Source organism: Corapipo altera, unplaced genomic scaffold, assembly GCF_003945725.1.
Source record: "Corapipo altera isolate COAL_440 unplaced genomic scaffold, ASM394572v1 57, whole genome shotgun sequence".
In the NCBI taxonomy this organism is placed as follows: domain Eukaryota; kingdom Metazoa; phylum Chordata; class Aves; order Passeriformes; family Pipridae; genus Corapipo; species Corapipo altera.
In genome coordinates this window covers 6,609,255-6,628,187 of record NW_020884905.1, presented here as the reverse complement: position 1 = coordinate 6,628,187, position 18,933 = coordinate 6,609,255, and the positions used below count along the sequence as shown (strand labels likewise).

General features: G+C 44.3%; 1 protein-coding gene across 2 annotated transcripts in view; it reads right to left on the bottom strand.

The window, feature by feature from the left end:
- NEGR1 (neuronal growth regulator 1) overlaps window positions 1–18,933 on the bottom strand; it is a 224,384-nt gene that overhangs the window by 50,786 nt on the left and 154,665 nt on the right. For both annotated transcript variants that reach the window (XM_027651572.1, XM_027651571.1), the window contains exons 5-6: window positions 12,251–12,371; window positions 7,027–7,178 (exon numbers count right to left, since the gene is read on the bottom strand). In XM_027651572.1, the coding sequence (XP_027507373.1) occupies window positions 7,027–7,178; window positions 12,251–12,371 (273 nt within the window). The remainder of the gene's footprint in view (window positions 1–7,026; window positions 7,179–12,250; window positions 12,372–18,933) is intronic.

Below are 18,933 nucleotides of genomic sequence, written 5' to 3'. Positions count from 1 at the left end.
TGGCCATTTATCTTATTCTGTGTGAATATATGAATTTAAGGTGCTGGGTTTTTAACTCTGTTGGGCTCCTTGTCTCAGCAATATGTTATGAAATTAGTCCCCCAGGTGCACTTGTGATGTGAGGAAAGCTCCCTGCTTTGGCTGAGCTGCTCAGCTGCATCGTGTGCCTTTGTTCCACTCTGTGTGAGAGCAGGGAGAGAAAAAAGGTTTTCATTCTGTCTGTGAATCCCATTGGGGAGGGTTGGAAGTTTTCGGAGTTGTTTTCCACTGGGAACATGACCACCCAATTAAAATGCCCTAGATGAATACACCTTGATCTTTGAGAAGGGTCCCCAAGGAACTAACTCCCAGATTTATAACCCAGCTCCTCTAATGCCCTGGATTTCAACCCACTGCTCAGGAGCTGGGTGTCCATCTCCAGGACAGGTCCTTTCCATGATGGATCACATATTCTGCAGCAGCTGGTCCTATTAGTCTAACTTGAATGTGGAAAGCAAAGCCAAGGCCTAAGACCAGAAATACCACCAGTGAAGACAAAGCCCACATAGGGAAGGAAGAGGAAAAAACTCCTCGGATTGTAAGGGAAGAAGTAAACCAGGAACCTCCTGAGCTTCTAGATGGGACAATGCACCAAAGATGTGACTTGGCTTTACGAAGTGTGCACAAGAAACCCCACAGGTATGTCCTGGGTGTCCCATGACACCGATCAGAAGCCAGAAGAAAGCTCAATGGCTCTGATGTGTGACCACCCTTTCACAAAGTACTTGGAATTTCCTAGAATGGATTTCACATCTGTTCCCTGTCCATCGTCCCTCCAGAGATGTGGAGAGAGAGACATTCTCATCAGGCTCAGCAGGAGCTGGGTGAGATCAGGACAATGACTGCATCTCTGAGGGAAGGACTGAAAGGGCTACAAAGAGAAATTAGGTCCGTGGCCCCAGTTCTCTGCACAGTGAAGTCTACAAGAGATTTTGGGCTTGATCCAGACCTTATTAAATCAATAACTGTCTTTTGAGTGACTGCAGCAGGCTTTGAGTGGGCTCCTAATGAGCACAGGAATTTTCATTTAAATTTTTGTGAGTGTGTATATATATATATATATACTTTTAAAATAATTTTTTTTGATGCAGACCAGCCTGCCTGGCTGAGACAGAACTATGCAAATTGAAGTTTGATTTGCTTTGCAGGCTAGTACTTGAGAGACAAAATAGCAAAATCTTACTTAGGTAATTGGACAACAGCCGAAACCGTGGACACAAAGGGAATTCCCCTGGAGAGAATATTTCTTCTCGAAATGTCAGATTTGGTGGGAGAAGCAAAGCTATTGAGCTAAAACTGAGCGGAAACCTGTCATGTATCCAAATACACTAAAACCTGATTTCTCAGTCAATAAGATGAAACTACTGAGTTTAATGATGATACTGAAATATATGAATAGAGATGACTCAAGCACTGTAATTAAATCTATATAAATTACTGATAAACCTGCCCACGCACAGCCTGGATAACACTGGAAAACTCCCACAGGAGTCCAGAGGTCAGTGCTGGGAGAGGGGAGCATGGCCAGGGATGGAGCCCAAACTTTGTCGGCATCAGCAGACGTATTTGAGGCAGAATCAAAGAATCACAGAATATGCTGAGTTGGAAGGGACCCATGAGAATCGAGTCAGAAAATGTTTGGTTTAAATATAAAGAAAAAGTTTATTTATAATATGAGGGAAAAAGCTTATTTATAATATGACCACAATAGTAGAGGGTCGCTATGGATATTAGGAAGCAAGTTCAACAACTGCCAGGAGTGAGGAGCAGCATCCTGACTGTTCAGCCAGAATTATTAAGGTTAGAAAAGACCTCTAAGATAATTGTGTCCATGACTGAAGAGATCTCTGAAATCCCTTTAAGTCTAGTCTGTCACTGATTGTCAGGACCAGGCACAGCAGGAGGCACTGCTGGAAATCATCCATGGGAAATAGTTGTCTGTCCCCTTATTTAGGAGACGTGTCATTGCAATGCCATTACCACCCTTTGCAGAGCCCCTCGATCCCTCTGCATCACTGATGTTCCAGCAGACACAGCCAATGCCACACCAACTGTTCACAGTGTCATGGAGGAATGTGCATACTGTCACAGGTTGTGTGCAATTCCTAATGAGTTCATTTAAATTTTTGGAAGAATATTAATTTTATTTACATTTCCGATATGAAACCCGATGTATTAATAATATGAATCCAGCAGTTTAATTAGGAATCTCCGTGTAGGAATCAGTACACAAGGCAATCAGCACGTAAACTGAGGGCACGGTCTGGCGCTCCCAGCACGTAGGAATGTTGGAGACAAGATTATAAGTGTGTTGCACCAACCATGAGCTCACAGTCGGATGCTTCCTCAGTAAAGCAGTTGCATTCAGCTGCAGTGATTAAATTAGTACAGAAAATACTACCACATCTCTTGCACACCTTGCCAGGCTCCTTCTCCTTCCAAATGTCCCTCCTGAACTTTTGGGCAGCTATTCCCCACTATTTACATTTTTTGCACAATTACTGGCAACGTATCTCAGATTTCTGTATAAACCTAGACATGAGTAATATCTTTGCATTATACAACCAGCCATGGAAAGAAGTAATTCCTTTGGCAGCTATTAGGAATGGACATGGATGTTTCCTCTGAATTGCAAGTTTTCTTAGGAAATGTGCCTCTTACCAGTCAAATTATTTGTAGGATTGTTAAAAATATTAGGGAAGGTGCTCTTTAGAACATAAAAATAATACCTTTGCTTAAGAATACACACGTCTAATAGAGGAGTAATGATTATTTTAATCTTCTGCAAGGTGAACCCAGACTTGTGGGTAATGTGTCTTCAGGGGACACACAGAGACCAGATGTCACAGTGAATTTAAGACTGCAACTCTGGTGCTGCGGAGCTGAGCTGAACCCTATGCCATGCCTGGCCTGGGATCTCCACCATTCACAGGTGCTTGTGGTGGCAGTATCTCACCCCACATACCACTGTGGGGAGAGGGGCTGAAGTCCACCTTCATCCTTGTCACAGAAAGGAAGGAAAAACCTTCTGCCACAACTCAGCTGGGGTAAGAGAAAGGAAATCCACCACCAGCTGTGGCCTCCAGTCAGGAGAGCACGAGGACAGGAGACACCTGTAGAAGGACGTGGCTGCTTTAGCAGCAATAGACTCATCTCAGTTTTGGCTGCTTAAGAAAAACGCCAGAATAAACCTCCTTTGGTTGCCAATGGTTAATGACAATTCCTCTCCTCACAATGGCCTTGCAAATCTGTCTGTAGGAAAATGCTTTTTGTCTCAAGTTAAGATTGCACTAATTTAAAAGCCAAATGTACTTAATTAAAAAGGGCTATTCCATCACTCCTCGCTGCCTCCTCACCCCTGGAGAGGGAACCTCTTGCCCCGGGTCTGTGCCGTAAAGCCTCATCTCCTGGGTTTAATGAATCAGCAAATTCAAACTTTATTTACAGGAAAGGACTACATTTTTCTTCTTCTTAAGTATCAGAAATTCTGGGAACAGCCAGCGTAGGCAGTGCTAAATATCTGATCAATTAGGCCCAGAGATGCCAGTGTGGGACTGTCCAAACACGCCTCCCGTGGATGCTCCAGGGGGATCATGCACTTCAAACGCTTCCCCACAAAACCCAACGCAGTTGGATGATCTAGAGGACTCAGCCATGAATAATTAGCAAATTGCCATTCATTATTCACTTTTTGGAACCACTGCTTCTCTGCATTTTCCCCGCAAGGCTCTGACTTTCTCTTTTACAGCTGCTGCATTTATTATTAATAGTTGGATCTTAGACATGGCCAACAAGTCCTCAGTTAGGGAGATGATAAATTCCAGCATGTTCCTGGGATCTGGGATGTTCATAACTCCCCAGACACAAGGTTCTTCTGCAAACTGATCTGGCTGCCTGTCCTCAGGACAGAAGCAGCTCTGAGTGTCCCTGCTGGGTGTCTTCTGGCCCTGGGGACTAGCCAAACCCCAGACAGGTTCTCCTCCTGCCTCATCACCCCACGGGCACCATCTGGGACAGCTTTATTAACCTCCCATCTCCTTGGTTCAGTCCATGTCCCAGCCACACAAAGTCAGCTTGTACCTTGTCCTGACACCCCCTGACCTGCTTCATGACTTTCTGTTAGCTCAAGGTTGCCTTGATGGATCACAGAAACCCAGAGCCTCTCCATAGTAGATGAAATAATCCTTGTTCTGGTATCCTGGAGTTTTATATCTGCACTGAATTCAGACACCAGTAGTGGAGAAGGGGCTTAGTCCTGTGCCTGAGAAAGGTCCCCATCTGTGCACAGCTTCTGTGTCATTTATGTATTACAGGGGGATGTGCAAAGAAAAAAATACAGATTTTCTAACTCTGCTACACACATTATTATTAAAAACTCCAACCTAAGATCAGAAAGAAGTAGCCAACTGGCAAATTCCCAGCGATGCTGGACAAGGTGCTGATCCCAGACCTTGCTGATACCGTGATACCAGAGGGGTGCTCTGTGCTCAGGGTCAAAGCTCAGGTATCCACACTCAAGGGTCCAAGTGCTCCAGCTGCAGGGTTGTGACAACCTCTCCCATGTCTTTGCACATCTGTGGTGGTTTCCCATGGGACAGCAGCAGGATGTGTGGTGGAGGTCCCAAATCACTGCACCAGTGATGTTATTCCAACCATTAAACATAAAATCACAGAACCACAGAATACATGAGTTGGAAGGGACTCACAGAGATCATCGAGTCCAATCCTTAGCCCTGCCCAGGACCATCCCCAAGAGTCACACCATGTGCCCTAGAGGATCGTCCGAACACTCCTGGAGCTCTGGCAGCCTTGGTGCTGTGACCACTGCCCTGGGGAGCCTGTTCAGTGCCCAGCCACCCTCGGGGGGAAGAGTCTTTTCCTAAGATCCAACTTAAACCTCCCCTGACACAAGTTCAGGACATTCCCTTGGGCTCTGCCACTAGTGCCCATAGAGCAGAGCCTGTTCGAGCAAGCTGTAACTGCAATGAGGTCTCCCCTCAGTCTCCTCCAGCTGAACAGACCAAGTGCCCTCAGCTGCTCCTCACACGGCTTCCCCTCAGGGCCCTTCCCCATCCCCATTGCCCTCCTCTGGACACTCTCTAACAGCTTCACATCTTCCTTATATTGTGATGCCCAAAACTGCACCTCAGACTGTATCTCCCCAATGCAATTACAGACTAAAAACACACACTGAAATAAGTCATAAACTCTAATTTTTAACACTTTTTTCAAGTAACATGAAATCAAATTACATTGAACCCTACATTTGACTACTGAATGTTGCAACCAGCCAGGAACTGCTCCCAGTTCCTTCGCACATACCTGAACCAGCACATATGTTCTGCTATCGTTGCCAAAAAAATTAAATGTAAGTAGAGCTTCACAAGAGAAAATTCTCTCTGAAGGATTAAGGAATACACATTTAACAAGTTGTTACCCTGTGATTTTTTTTATAGTTATAATATTTCTAGATATGATTAATGTAAATTATCAGCAACGAAAAATCTCTACCAAATGATTTTAATTCCGAACCAAATCTAGATCACCACCTTCAGAAATCTCTCCTTTTTTTGACTATATTAGAAAAAAATTGTAGTATAAAATAAGACATTTCATCTTTGTCTTTCAGTCAAACCTCTGAGCCAAGATCATCCTCCATTTCCTTCTTGAGGTCAGGATTAGACCCAGATTTCAGCGTTTTCTCTCAGACCATTCTACTTCACACGTCCCATTTCTTTCATGATGGAGAACATCTATTTTTATGATTTGTAACAAGGTACTTGGTACTTACGTGACATTTTCAACCTCTGCATCCCTAAGTGCTTTTTAAGGATGGCCCCTCACAATACAAGACTGATAATATCCTGGCAGCAGCTCAGAGACAGATTCGGCTCTGCTCTGTTCAAATGAAGCCAGACCTTCATTTTCCCTTCTCTGAATTGCAAATACACCAAACTCCATCTCCTTCTGGCATAATGTTCCTTTGTTTTCACTTGCATTTTCTGTTTAAAGTAAGTGCAATGTCGTTCCCCCTTTGTTAATGATTCCTCAAATATTAAATATATGGCAGCCAAGGCTCTGTGCTTTTTTCTGCCTATTACAGTTCTTCTGCAGAAATTTAGAATAACCTGACAATACACATCATACAGGGAATATGTTCAGAAGGAAGTTTCATGGCTAGAAGGCAATAACTGCAGGATTTAAGCAACTGAAAATGTACATTTTTGCTCGGTAAGGAGTATCTTTATGTGGAGAAAAACATGTGAGATATATCCTGAGTTTTGTCTTTCAGTTTTATTCACTATCAGAACAGATAGTTCAGCACCAGAGTTCAACTCTGAACATCTTTGGATGCCATTAGCAGAAGGCTAAATATTGAACAAAATGAAACACTACCAATTCACAGATAAAAATACCTTCCAAACAGGATATCTGAGACCCATTTAGGCAACCTCCATGCTGAAAATCCCGATGCTTTGCCTCTTACAATGCTTATTGTCTTTTCCAAAAGATTTCACCTCAAGTCCTCTGAGACTTTCCTGCACCAGAAGCCAACAACCAACAAACTGAGGTGTGAGCAGAACTCCAGCACATCCCAGTTCTTCAGCTCAGGATATTCCTTGTTGGAAATCCTTGTGAAATATTCTAACCTTTGTTTACAGTGGTACCTTAGGGATCTGTCATTGCTCTTCTGAGCAGAAAGATGTTGCTGTGCCAATTCTGCCTCTACCCCACGATGGCGGGTTGGGTTTAGCTGTGAGTTTTTTGGTAGATCCATAACTCATCGATATCCCCAAAACGTGCCACCGCTTTCAGAGCAGAAACCCTCCTGCGGCACGGGATAATCAACCAGGTGCATCATTTCCAGTACTGAGGAACGCAATGGTATTTAGAGGGGAGAAAAACACACAGCTACTCTTTGGCTTTTGAATCCATGTCTGTGTAACAAACACCCATGAACACTGGCCACATGTCCACGTTACTTACGGTTGAGAGGCAGGCTGGCATTGGTCGTCCCTAGCTTGTTGGCAGCGACACATGTATAGTTGCCAAAGTGCTCTTCTGTCACATTGGTAACAGTAAGAAGTGATCTTGTACTATAATTTTTAATAGTGATTCCTTGTTGACCATTGATCAGTCTAGAAGGCAAAAAGAAAATGTCTATAACTCATATACCATAACCAAGATTTTCTTTTTTTTTATCTCTTTATTTTTCTTGTTTTACAGACACCACTGACATCACCATCAGCTCTTTGCAAGCTGCCAGTGTCATCTGCTGAGCAAAACTCCCACATCGGAGAGGCCACATGCAATGCTGGAGCTGGGGGTATTGAGGGGAAGAGTTGCTCCCTGTGTGTCCTATAGCTGAAAGAAAATAAAGACCCACATCCCCTCCTGCCTTGCCAGAGTGTGGGATAGAAACTCGCAGATGGAGAGCCTAGATTGTGAATTGGGAAAATCCAACTGGAAATTGAAATACCCTCTTTGGGGCAGAGAAGTATTACAGTAAGTCCTTCAAAGAGTGTTTTTCAGACTCCGGAGTTTGTTGTCTCCTTTCTCACCACCAGCTGATGGCAGGTGAGGATTAGGAGCCAGAAATGTGACTGTGGGATTGTGACCACAGTTTGTTTTACAGGGCTGCAAATCAGACGTGCAACTAGGAACATGTGCCGAGTCAGCAACCTCGGCAGGAACCAGGGAACCAAGCGCAGGAAAAAGCCAAATCAGGGCTCTTTTCACCCATCTTCAAGCTTCCTACCCCAAATTTAACAGGAAATGTGCAGGTGTTTTGGTATTGCTCCCAAAGCCATGTCAGAATCATCGCTGGTGCACCGAGGCAAAGCCAGATGACCAACTTAAATGGTGTTGTTGTAGGCAAACCACATCTGATCAAACAAGGAGATGAAAAGGGTAACCACGTTATTAAAAAACTCACTATGGTTATTACTCTTAATTCCTTATATTTCCCATCATGAGCAGAGTTTTAGATTAAGAATACAATTTTTGTCTGCTATATTGGAATATATAATGGTATATCCTGGGAATTAAGGCAATCTTCTACCTTTCTGTCTAAAAACCTTCACAAATCTGTCATTGATTGCACTTTGGCATGTTGTGGGCTGAACACTCATCGTCACGTGCGTGCCTCTTTTCCCACTACAGGCTGCTCACTCATGGGGACTTCTTTTCCCTGTGCAGCTTGTGTTGGTGTAGAGGACTCTGCTCCTCCAGCCCATGGCTGGGGAGAGGATGTGGCACAGGGTTTTGCATGAAACGTAAAAGAAATGGGATTGAAGTGCCTGGTTGGAGGTGAGCACTGCAGTTGGAAGATTCATCTCTTCCTGTGCAAGGCAGAAGTTTGTCCATTCAGCCTATGCACATGGATGTTCTTCTAAACCCACCAATGTCCCTTCGCTTCCTGCCTCTCATGCACACAATCTCAAGAGCCTCCTCCACTCCCAAACCTACCCATCACATCGTGGTTCACACACAGTGACAGTGGGAGGGGGCAGGAGCTGCAGCCATGGTCACCATCCCTTCCTGCTGCCTTTCAGGGTTTGATCCCTGCCCCTCTCCCAGGGAAACTTGGGGTACTGGAATCACAGCTCCTTGTCCACTTATGGCTTGTTCTTTGTTGGGAGGCTGGTGAGGCCCTGGCACAGGTTGCCCAGAGAAGCTGTGGCTGCCCCATCCCTGGAAGTGTCCAAGGCCAGGTTGGATGGGGTTTGGAGCAACCTGATCTAGTGGAAGGTGTCCCTGCCCACAGCAGGGGGTGGGATGAGATGAGTTTTAAGGTCCCTTCCAACCCAAACCAGTCTGAGATTCCATGGTTCCTACCTGCTCTTTCCAAGCCACCTCCACCCCTTTGGCCCATAACCACAATTTGAACTACAGCATCTCTGTTTTATAGTTGTAAGGTTTAACTCATTGTCCAGAAAACATTGCAGGGGTGGGAATTTTGCTGTCCCCACGCCCTGTAAGGGGTGACATTTGCCTCAAAAAATAACTGTGTCTGCTTGTTGTGACCTGCTGCCTCCCCAGGCTGCCGAGAGGATGAGATCTGTGGGTGCCAGCTCAGAGCCCTTTTCCTCTTACTCCTGCCCCTCCTTCCTCTCCCACTTCTCCCACATTACCATCCCTCCATATCCCTGCTGGAAGTGGCTGATGCTGGTGCCCAGGACTGGAGGTTCTGGAGTAAATGGAACTGAGTAGATGTGCATATCAATAAGCCAGGCAATTAATGGAGCGAGGAGCTGGCATTAGTTTGCATAAACTCAGCAGTTCCGAGGGTTTCCATTTGCAGTTGTGAGAAGCAGATGCTTTTACTTTTAAATTAATTGCTCCCGTGTGCTGCTCAGCTTCGTTTATTGACTGAACACACATTTATCACTCGTCTGGGTTTCACCAAGTTCTTTCCCAGCCTGGAATGGCATTTTAAGTTGTGTGCAGCCACCCCACGTGTTCCTTCACCTCCTTTCTGCTTTGCACCAGTTAGAAAGGGAAGAGTGATTTCCTTTTTATTCCAGAGATTACTCCCGCACATCCAGAGCTCATGCATCAGTGCCAGCCCCCAGGGGGTACCTGCCTTTGGTTTCAAATTTGAATACTTTCACCTTATTATAATATATTAAGCCCCTATAATGAGTTTTGTTATTTCAAATGTGTGTCTTGTTTGCTTTGAGAAGGAAAAGGGAATTAATACTTTAATATTTTATTTAGGTGACTTTTGGGCTTCTTCCCTGTGGCTGTTTAATGTCTGAAATCTAATTTCTGTGTAACCCTAAACATAACACACTGAACAGACGTGGATTTTGGAGTTGGCATAGTGAAGTCATTCTCCTCTCTACAGGGAATCCTGCTACAATTTTAGAAGCCATACACATTTATAAAGCCCCAACCCTGGAGGTGCCGCATTCCTGGAAGTGTCCAAGGTCAGGCTAAACAGGGCTTGGAGCAACCTAGCCTAGTGGAAAGTGCCCCTGCCCATGGCAAGGGTGGGACTGAATGGGTTTAAGATCCCTTCCAACCCAAACCAATGACAATTTTAAGATGCTTTTACTAACTTCTCCCCCAGACTTTCTGTCTCTTCCCAGCTCACCCCACCTTGGGCACCAGCACCTATAGAAAGTTATCAAACAGCAGCCCTTGGGAACTCAGTGACTAGGCAGAATTAGCCTCTCTGCCTCAAAGACTAATATTTTTAACTTAATGTAGTCTGTTACAGGCTTTAATGGCTCTTTTATGATAAGATGATCCCTTGAGCCTGGAAATGGTGAGTTTGGATTTACATTAATCTAAGTAACAACAGTACAGTTTATAGGCCCAAAAGGCTTGTTTCAGACACTGAACATACACTTAGGGTTTCAGATGTCCAAAAACACAAGTCCCAGTCCAAGAGTATCTGAAGCAAATGGGATTCTCTCTATTCTGTTAACAGAAAATCCAGCAGGGTGTGCATTCCCAGGGGATAAATGTAGTCTTGGAGTACAGCTGCAAATTATCTGCCTGATAATGTAGATGCTACTCTGAGCTACCTCTGAGAGCTTTGCATTAAACCAGTGACTGAGCTGCCCAAGGCTCATCTTGTGGTGGCTGCCCATCATCCAGAGGGAAAGGGGATATACTGAAGGAAAAAACAGCGTGTATGGATTTCCTTCCTTCCTGCAAGTGAAGGGGGTTCAGAAATCCCCAGCACTTTTGTAGTCATCTGCCAACAACAGTTCATGGAATATCCTGAGTTGGAAGGGACTCACAAGAATCAAAAAAGTCCAACTCCTAAAAAGGATGGAGTGTGAGATATAACACAACATTTAAGCAGCAAAACCCAACAGGACAGTACTGTTCTTGCTGAGGTGAAACACCAAATGAAACTGAGACAGAAGCACAACTCTGGTGTCCTGAAATGCTCTGCTTCATTTTTCCTGCTGCTGCCTTGGCACTGAGTGCACTCACGGGAAAGGAATTTGGTCAGTGTTATAAACAGAAAGGTGATTAGCACGCTGGAAAGGGCTGATTGAATCCAGAGTGCTAAAACTGCGCTGAAATATTTCCTACACAAAATATATTCGTGCTGCAACTCCCCCCAGGATAGGCACAACACAACGGGCATCTCTGCAAACAGGATCCAGCTGAATTTCACCAACAGAGGAAAACCAGTTCCTGCCACATAAAGGTCAGGTTTTAGAGAATGTTTTAGGATAGGGTGAAGTGCAAAGCTGTGACTGCTCAGCAAAGTGAAGAGGGAGGAGGAGCAGCTCCCGCTGAGGGAGGGGAGCAGCTGAGAAACGAGCTGACAGATGGCTTTCTGTGAAAAAGGGTCATTAATATTCTCCTGTCAGCTCCCAGGTTTAGGGGGATGTTTGAGCTGAGAAACCCCAACACTTGGAAGCTGGGAAGTTCCAAAAGCTTGACACTAAGTTACAAGGGACAATATCCACTTGCTTTTGCACCGACATCAGAACCTACCAGAAATAAGCTCTTAGACAAGCCAAGAGCTGAAAAACCCAATGTCCTATTAAAAATGGAAAATATCTACCTGTTTAATGAGCTGGTTTTAAAATAAAGCTGAGTCTACAGAGATTCCTGTTACCATTCCATAACACTAATGACCTGGAAGTGAAGCTGGCTGCAAACAAACTCAAAGCACAGAATAAATTCCTAGGGTTCAAGCAAGGAGCACTCCCTGGACCCACTCTTGGATGCAGTGACCTGCAGAGCTCTGTGGAATACAGACCCATGGTCTAGACCACTAGTGGCACAACTGGGTGAAAATCCATACACAGGAAGATTTGGTTGAAAGTCTTGCTCATGAAACAACCTCTCCACCCCAAAACCCACAGCAGGAAACCTGGGAAGATTAATTAAAAAAAATAAATCCTTTTAGTAGCTTTTTCAGTGCTATTTTTTATTATACTTAAGAGGCTGTAATTACTAAAGCATATTTGAACATTAGGCTGTTATTGCAATTATCACTCTCAGAGCCCAGCACAGCCTGTGTCCAGAGCAGGAAATACAACCACGAGGAGACTGAGCTGCTCCCCCAGAACTGCACAGCCAACGCTTCCAGGTACCCGCTGCTGGAGCTCGGCATTGATTGCAGGCCAAGCTGCTGGACTTGTCACCATGGGGACAACCCCAGCCTGGCGGCTCCTCTCTCTTCCACCCTGGTCCCCATGGGCAGGCGACAGCCCCGGCAGCACCGGCTACTTACTTCCTCTCTCCTTTGTACCACTCAAAGTTCGGGGCAGGAACTCCTGCACCTTCGCACCGTATCAGGCCGTTCCCTCCAAGCACCACACCGCTGGATTTAAGTTCCTGAATTGTGGGGGCAACTGAAAGAAAAGAATTGTAAAATGGATGTTGGCATCTGGACACGCAGATCATTCAGCGCCGCTGCTCCTCGGCGCGCTCGGCCTGGCGCGAGTGGTCTCCAGCTTGGTTCACATTCAACCACGTTTGCTTCCAGAAGAGTCAAAATTACCTCACACCGCAGATTCTGAGATCTGACCTATATGTTTGGTGTAAAAACACAACTGAGACATGGAGAGATATCAATCCAATCCTGAAAAAAAGCTGGTTGTCCAACAGTTACTCGGTGTAAACCACAACTGTAAGCATTAGTGTCATACAAGATGCACGTAAATCCTGGGAATTGGAAAGAAGCACATGAAACCCCAACACTGGTACACTAAGAGGCTCCCACTGGGCTCAGCCGAGGGCCCCTGGCACTGGGAGGGTACAGCAGTGCCAAGGCAGTGCCCAGGCCACAGGGTCCCCAGTTCCAGCACCTCTTACCTCCTGCATCATGGCACCTGCAAACAGCACATAAACCCTGGAGCTCAGGTGGCCTTTGAGTCCTTGTTTTGCATATTTAAGAAATAAACCTTCAAGATGATGAGCCACCCATCAATCTCACAGAACAGTGACTTTCCCAGCATTGCAAGGGATATAGCGTTGTTTTAGTAAATGTATTTTGTCTTTTTAAATAGTAAACACTGTAAATAGTAATGAACATACTGAGCTTAGAACCACAGATACAAATAAAGATAAAAAGCCATTGTCAGGTTTTCCAGTTGCCAGCAAAAGGCAACAGTGAGCTGAAAATAAAACACAGCAAATTCCTCAGGAAAGAGATTATCAAAGGGAACAACTGCCTCCCCCCTGGAATTTCTTTTATGTTTTCTAGTTTGATACAATAATTTATGTGCATCATCAAAACACTATAAAAACCAAACCACAGAACTTATAAATAAAAATCTGTTTACTTTTTCCCAAGCAGTTTTCCAGATGTTGCTTCAAGGTGTTTATGTTCACGTGGAGCTCTGACTGCCTCACGTCTGCTTTCGGCACCATCTCACCCACTGCTCATCGTCTATGTTGTCGTGGTGCATCCCCACCCCATCTTGACCTGACCTCAGAAGCTCCTGATAAACATTGACAGAACCATCTGAGTGCTGAAACATCCCTTGACTTCCCAGTGGAGCCTGAGACACTCCCTGATCCCACCAGGAGCTCATGCATGGTACAGGTGGGAACAGTCAGAACCAACACAGGGGAATTTTCAACAGGTGCCTTTACACACCTGGAAACGGGAGCACACAGGGCTTTAACCGCGTGCATGGGAATTAATTCTGGGATGAATATTCCTGTCCCAAATCCAGAGTTAAGGCATTTTTATAACTACAGCAAACCTATCAAATCGCTTTGTAAATGTTAAAGTGCTCAGTGATTCAGTGCTGCTAAACCCTTTGGCAGCGTTATCTTTGCGCCCATACCCTTTGCACTCTCTCTTGCATTCCCAGCTTCTGTGTTAGTCATTCCAAATGGCTTCTGATCTGATCTTCCTGTGTGTGCTTCAACATGGGCAGTAACAGAGCAACTCTTGACACCCAACTCTGTAAAGTCACATTTTCACAAATTCAAATTAAGCCTGCTTTTGCCAATACCTTTGATGGTGTTTCTTTAGACAGCCAAACCCCTCATTTCTGACACAATTTAAGAGATCTGAATATTTTACACAAACCTGCCACTAAAGAAGCATCAGGTCTATGACAAAACAGTGATAGGCAGGTTCCCTCATCACACACCTGATGATTACAACAAACCAACCCAGAAACTCATTAACTGTCAACTGGTAACATTCAAATTTCCAGGAGATAATAAGTGTTTAAGCAATTTACAGGACTACTTCTGCATAACGTGCATAGAAAAAAACACATTGGTTTTGTTAATCCATAAAAATAACAGGGACATGTAAAGCGTTCCCACTCCTTCACTCAAGTTGTACGAAAGATGTGACCACTGGAAGAGCGAATAAGAGACAAGAAAAGGCCTGAGTTGTGTACAGAGGTTTTTTCTCTAAAACGTACCACTTTCGTGCTACCTCTGGGGTCTACTCACCTTTTGCTTGGTGTTTTGTGTTGTTTTTAGGGATTTTTTTGCTTTGGATGCTTTTTACATAATGCAGAACATCACTGACAATATGTTTTAAAATGAAATGATGCATAAAAATGTACAGCTTGCTGCTCCTTCTTCAGGCAGGAGCCTCAGGGCCCTTGCTCCCATTGCAGCTGGGAAGGGATTACAGCTGCATCCCAGCCATACGCAACGATTCCAGGCTTTGCTATCTGGTGAGGTTTCTGCTTGGAAACTACTGGAAAATTTCTGAAGAGGGAGTTTTCTTAGATCTCCCTTTCAGAAAGATTTCAGATTCTGTTTCTTCAGAGTTAGAAATAAAACCAATGTTCCCTGCTCCAGGAAATCCCTGGTTAATACAGGTATGGAAACACAACCCAGGGATCGCTTGGAGCCACCATTCTCTTGGATTTATCACTGTCAGGTTATTTTATTGTTTTTAGTCTGATGCAGGTGTGTTCCTGGAGCACTGATTAGTAATGAGCTGAGCCAAAAATCCACCAGATCCACCTGCTGCCATGGGGGTGGAAGACCGAGATACTCCAGCTGAAATCACAGCTAAAACCTGCTGCTCTCACTGCCAAGGCCTGCTTTGGAAAGAGAAGAGACAAACTCCTGGGAGAGATTCTCAGATCATCACTATTATATATATATTTATTTTAATGTAGTTTTTTTATGCAGTCAAAAGGACTCATTTTTGAGGAGATATTTGGGAGCTGATTTTATTGCTGTCAGTCAAGCTGCAGCTGTTGGCATCCTCTGAGGTGTGGGACAGGTGAGGCTCCAGCTGCAGCCTTCCCTCAAACTCCTACAACTAATGCCTTCACTGGGTTTCCCCTCCACTAGTTCTGTGGGAAGAGACTCCCGCTGCGTTGCAGACACAGCCTTGTGCCTGAGCCCTTCACTATAAATAATAATAAACAAGCCAGCAAGAAAGTAACACCTTGTCTCAAAGGTGCAGAGCACCAGGAGAGAGGGAAACCTGGCAGAGGCTGCAGAAGGAGGGAAGGGGGTAAAACCCTTGCTGAGTTCCCAAGGTGGGGATTATCCCAGACAAGTCAAGGGACTGACAGAGATACTGCAGTCAAATCGAACAGTGATGTTAACAAGAAAACCTCATGCAAAACTAATAATTTTAAAGGTATTTGTCATTTTTATATCTCCTAAATAATGGTTATATAAAATAATAGAGAAAAGAATATGATTGCTATAAATCTGTCAGCAGCACTGGGCTTCTGTGACTCATGTTTGTAGGTTTAGTCTCCCTCAGTGGATCCTTGTTTAATCTTCTCCCATGGTTCAACCCTGTGGAGAAAGGTTCTTAAAACAAATGCCTAATTTCTGACTTGGAAATACATTACTGGAACTTATTTAATATCCATTTCTCAAATCCATGTGAGTGCTTTGCTGGGAAAGGTTATTTGGAGAGGGTGTCAGAGCCGTGGCTTCACTGGAGCTTCACCAACACCCTTCACGTCTGTCCCTGTGTGAGGTGGCTCAGGAGGGAAGGCTGGGCTGGAGCCAAAATACATATTTATTATTCCCTAGAAATACATATTTATGTATCCCCACATGAGGGATCTGTCAGAAGAAGTGTGTGAGTGAGGAGAGTTGGACCCAACAGGCACTGGAGGCGATGCCAGATGTCCCCAGGCTTGCCTGGGGTTCGGTGTCATTGTGTGGGGCCTGTGCAGGTCTCACCCTACAAAGCCCAGTGTGCAAGGCCAGGCTGGACAGCGCTTGGAGCAACCTGGTCTAGTGGAAGGTGTCCCTGCCCATGGCAGGGGGTGGAACGAGATGAGCTTAAAGGTCCCTCCCAACCCAAACCTTTCTATGATTCTGATTCTGCACATCTTTGTCCCCCAACACCTTCGCGTGACTCAGGTGTTTGTGCTGGAAAACTGAATTTTACAACTTAAGTTTCATCCAGAAATGACTCAAAGTCCTGCTGAATCTGGTCCCCTTCCAGGTAGTTTCATTTTGCTTTTAAATGCCTAAGGCAACAGTTAAAAAAATCCCTATCATTCACAGGCACAGAGAACACGCTAAAACTCCAGCTAGAGCAGGTTTCCCCTTTTTACATTTTAATGAGCATTGGGACTTTTATGCACATTAGTTATGTTGCCCTAATTACTCATTATAATTCTAATGTGCATTTTATATTTAATTACAATGCTTATAAAGATTTGGTATGGACAGTAAATTATTATAACTAGCATGTGCATAATGATTACGAGATGAATTTATTAACTTTTACGTGAGGATTCAGGGCTGGCAACTTTCAGTTTCACCTTTGTAAGCACCCATATTGTCTGACTAAACTAACATTTTTGTGGCATTAATTGTAAATGTCAAAAAAAAAGAAAGTCTTTTATTTTCCTAGTTTTCATCAGCTTTTAATTTGGTATCCTAATGTCAGCTTTTGTTAGTGAAATTGCTTTCCAGGGTGTTAAGATAAAAACTTAGGTAAGAGAACGGGTTTTGAGATCTATTTTGCTGCTCAGAAAACCAGATATCAGCAATAGTCAAATATATTCATTTAGATATATGTACACACATAGTTTTTTGCCAATACAGTAACAAGCCTTTACAAGAAACGGTATTACTTGTGCTTTAGATAATTAAGATGGGCTTTTGACAATCTAGATTGTTTAATTTTGCTAATTTATTCCGAGCATCAGTCCTACCTATTCCCAAAATAATGGAATGGTTTAATAAATGGCTCTTCACATCAGAAACTTCTGTGCTGTGCTGAAACATTTGAGAGACATGCCTGTAACAACCACTGGGCTCAGCAACTAACAAGCTTATTTATTCCATCTTTTCTTGACGACTTATCAAAACACACAGATTCAGTGGGATCTTGACTTGTACATGCACATAAATTTTATATGCAAATGTATGAGATATTGGTGAGAATGCAGTTCTATATGTAACCCAGCATCTCTTATGTGCTTTTCGTGGAATCCTGGAATGGTTTGGGTTGGAAAGAACCTTAAAGCTCATCGAGTTCTATCTCCTGCCATGGGCAGGGACACCTTCCACTAGCCCAGGTTACTCCAAGCCCCGTCCAACCTGGCCTTGGACACTTCCAGGCATGGGGCAGCCACAGCTTCTCTGGGCAACCTGTGCCAGGGCCTCACCACCCTCACAGGGAAGGATTTCTTCCCAATCTCAGATTCAAATCTCTCTCTTTTTCAGCTTTCCCTTTCCCATTTAGGATTTCCCTTTACAAGCACTATACTCTAGACGTCAGTTAAACAATTGTGTAAATACCTTGCACTGTCAGGAATCGAGTGGATTCTCCAGCACTCTCTGTGTGGGATCTGCCTTGTTGCAGGGCATATAAATTTCCCAAAACATATCCCTCCCTCAGCTCCATCTAATGGATTGCATTATAACCATCCAAATCCCTGGCTGCTGGCAATTTATGGGTTGGAATATAAAACCTCCTGGTGTTGAGAGAAAACTTAAAATCCATAAGTAATTGTTATGTGGGAGGAAAACATAAAAATCAGCAACATAAAATAATACTTAATAAATAATAGCCTGGCAGACAGGAAACCTTAACAACATTTTTTACAGGTATTTAAGGGATAAAAAAAGAAGAGAAAGAAACTTAATGAAACCTCCCAAAATCAGCAAAGCAAACAAAGACCTCAAGGGAGCTGGTGAAGAAAGGCAAGTTAGAACTGCTTTGTTTCTCTGTCCATTGGGTTTTATCTCACTGCTTCATCTATTTAATCCTTCTATTTTCCAACAAAGCGTTTTTCTCCTCATATTCCCTTGAATGCAGCTCTGTAAATGTATTTTTATCCCCTATTAAAGGAGTTGCTCTAGCGTGGGAACACAAACCCTTTCCTTGAGCAGCATCCAAGGACGGGTGAGCAGCTCCAGCCATGAACTGGCACGTTCCTCAGGTGACCTGGGATCCCTGTGCGCATTATATGAACAAATATTTGTGTGTGAGCATTGACACATTGAACCCCTTTGGCCACAGACCTGTCTGGAAGCAGACCCTGGCCCCTGTGGGGGAGATGCTCCCCTGCTCCCTTCAGCTGTGTCAGGGGAGGGTGAGTGGTAATGCCAACATGTGCATGGGGACTAAAGGGGAAAAATGAGAATCCACATCCTGGAGTGGTACTGAGGAGCAAGGAGGAGGGAGGGAGATGCTGTCATACAGCTGGTGCCAATCCAGAAGGAAGAGCTGGCTGGGAGCCTGGGTGTGAACAAATACGAGCGCTTTTGCTTTGCTATTTCTCTCCCTCTAAGGAAGATAAAAGCAATGGACTTCAACAAATTCCAAGAATTACTAAGTAGATCTTTTGGCAGTAAAGCTGAGGGGAAAATGAGTTAAAGGAAGCTGGTAGTTTTCCAAGGAAAGACAGTTTGCAACAAAAATGCAAAATCCCTCACAGTAGGTCAGAAATGCAGGCAGGGACCTGCTCCGGTCCTAGCAGAGCACAGACAGGAGCCAAA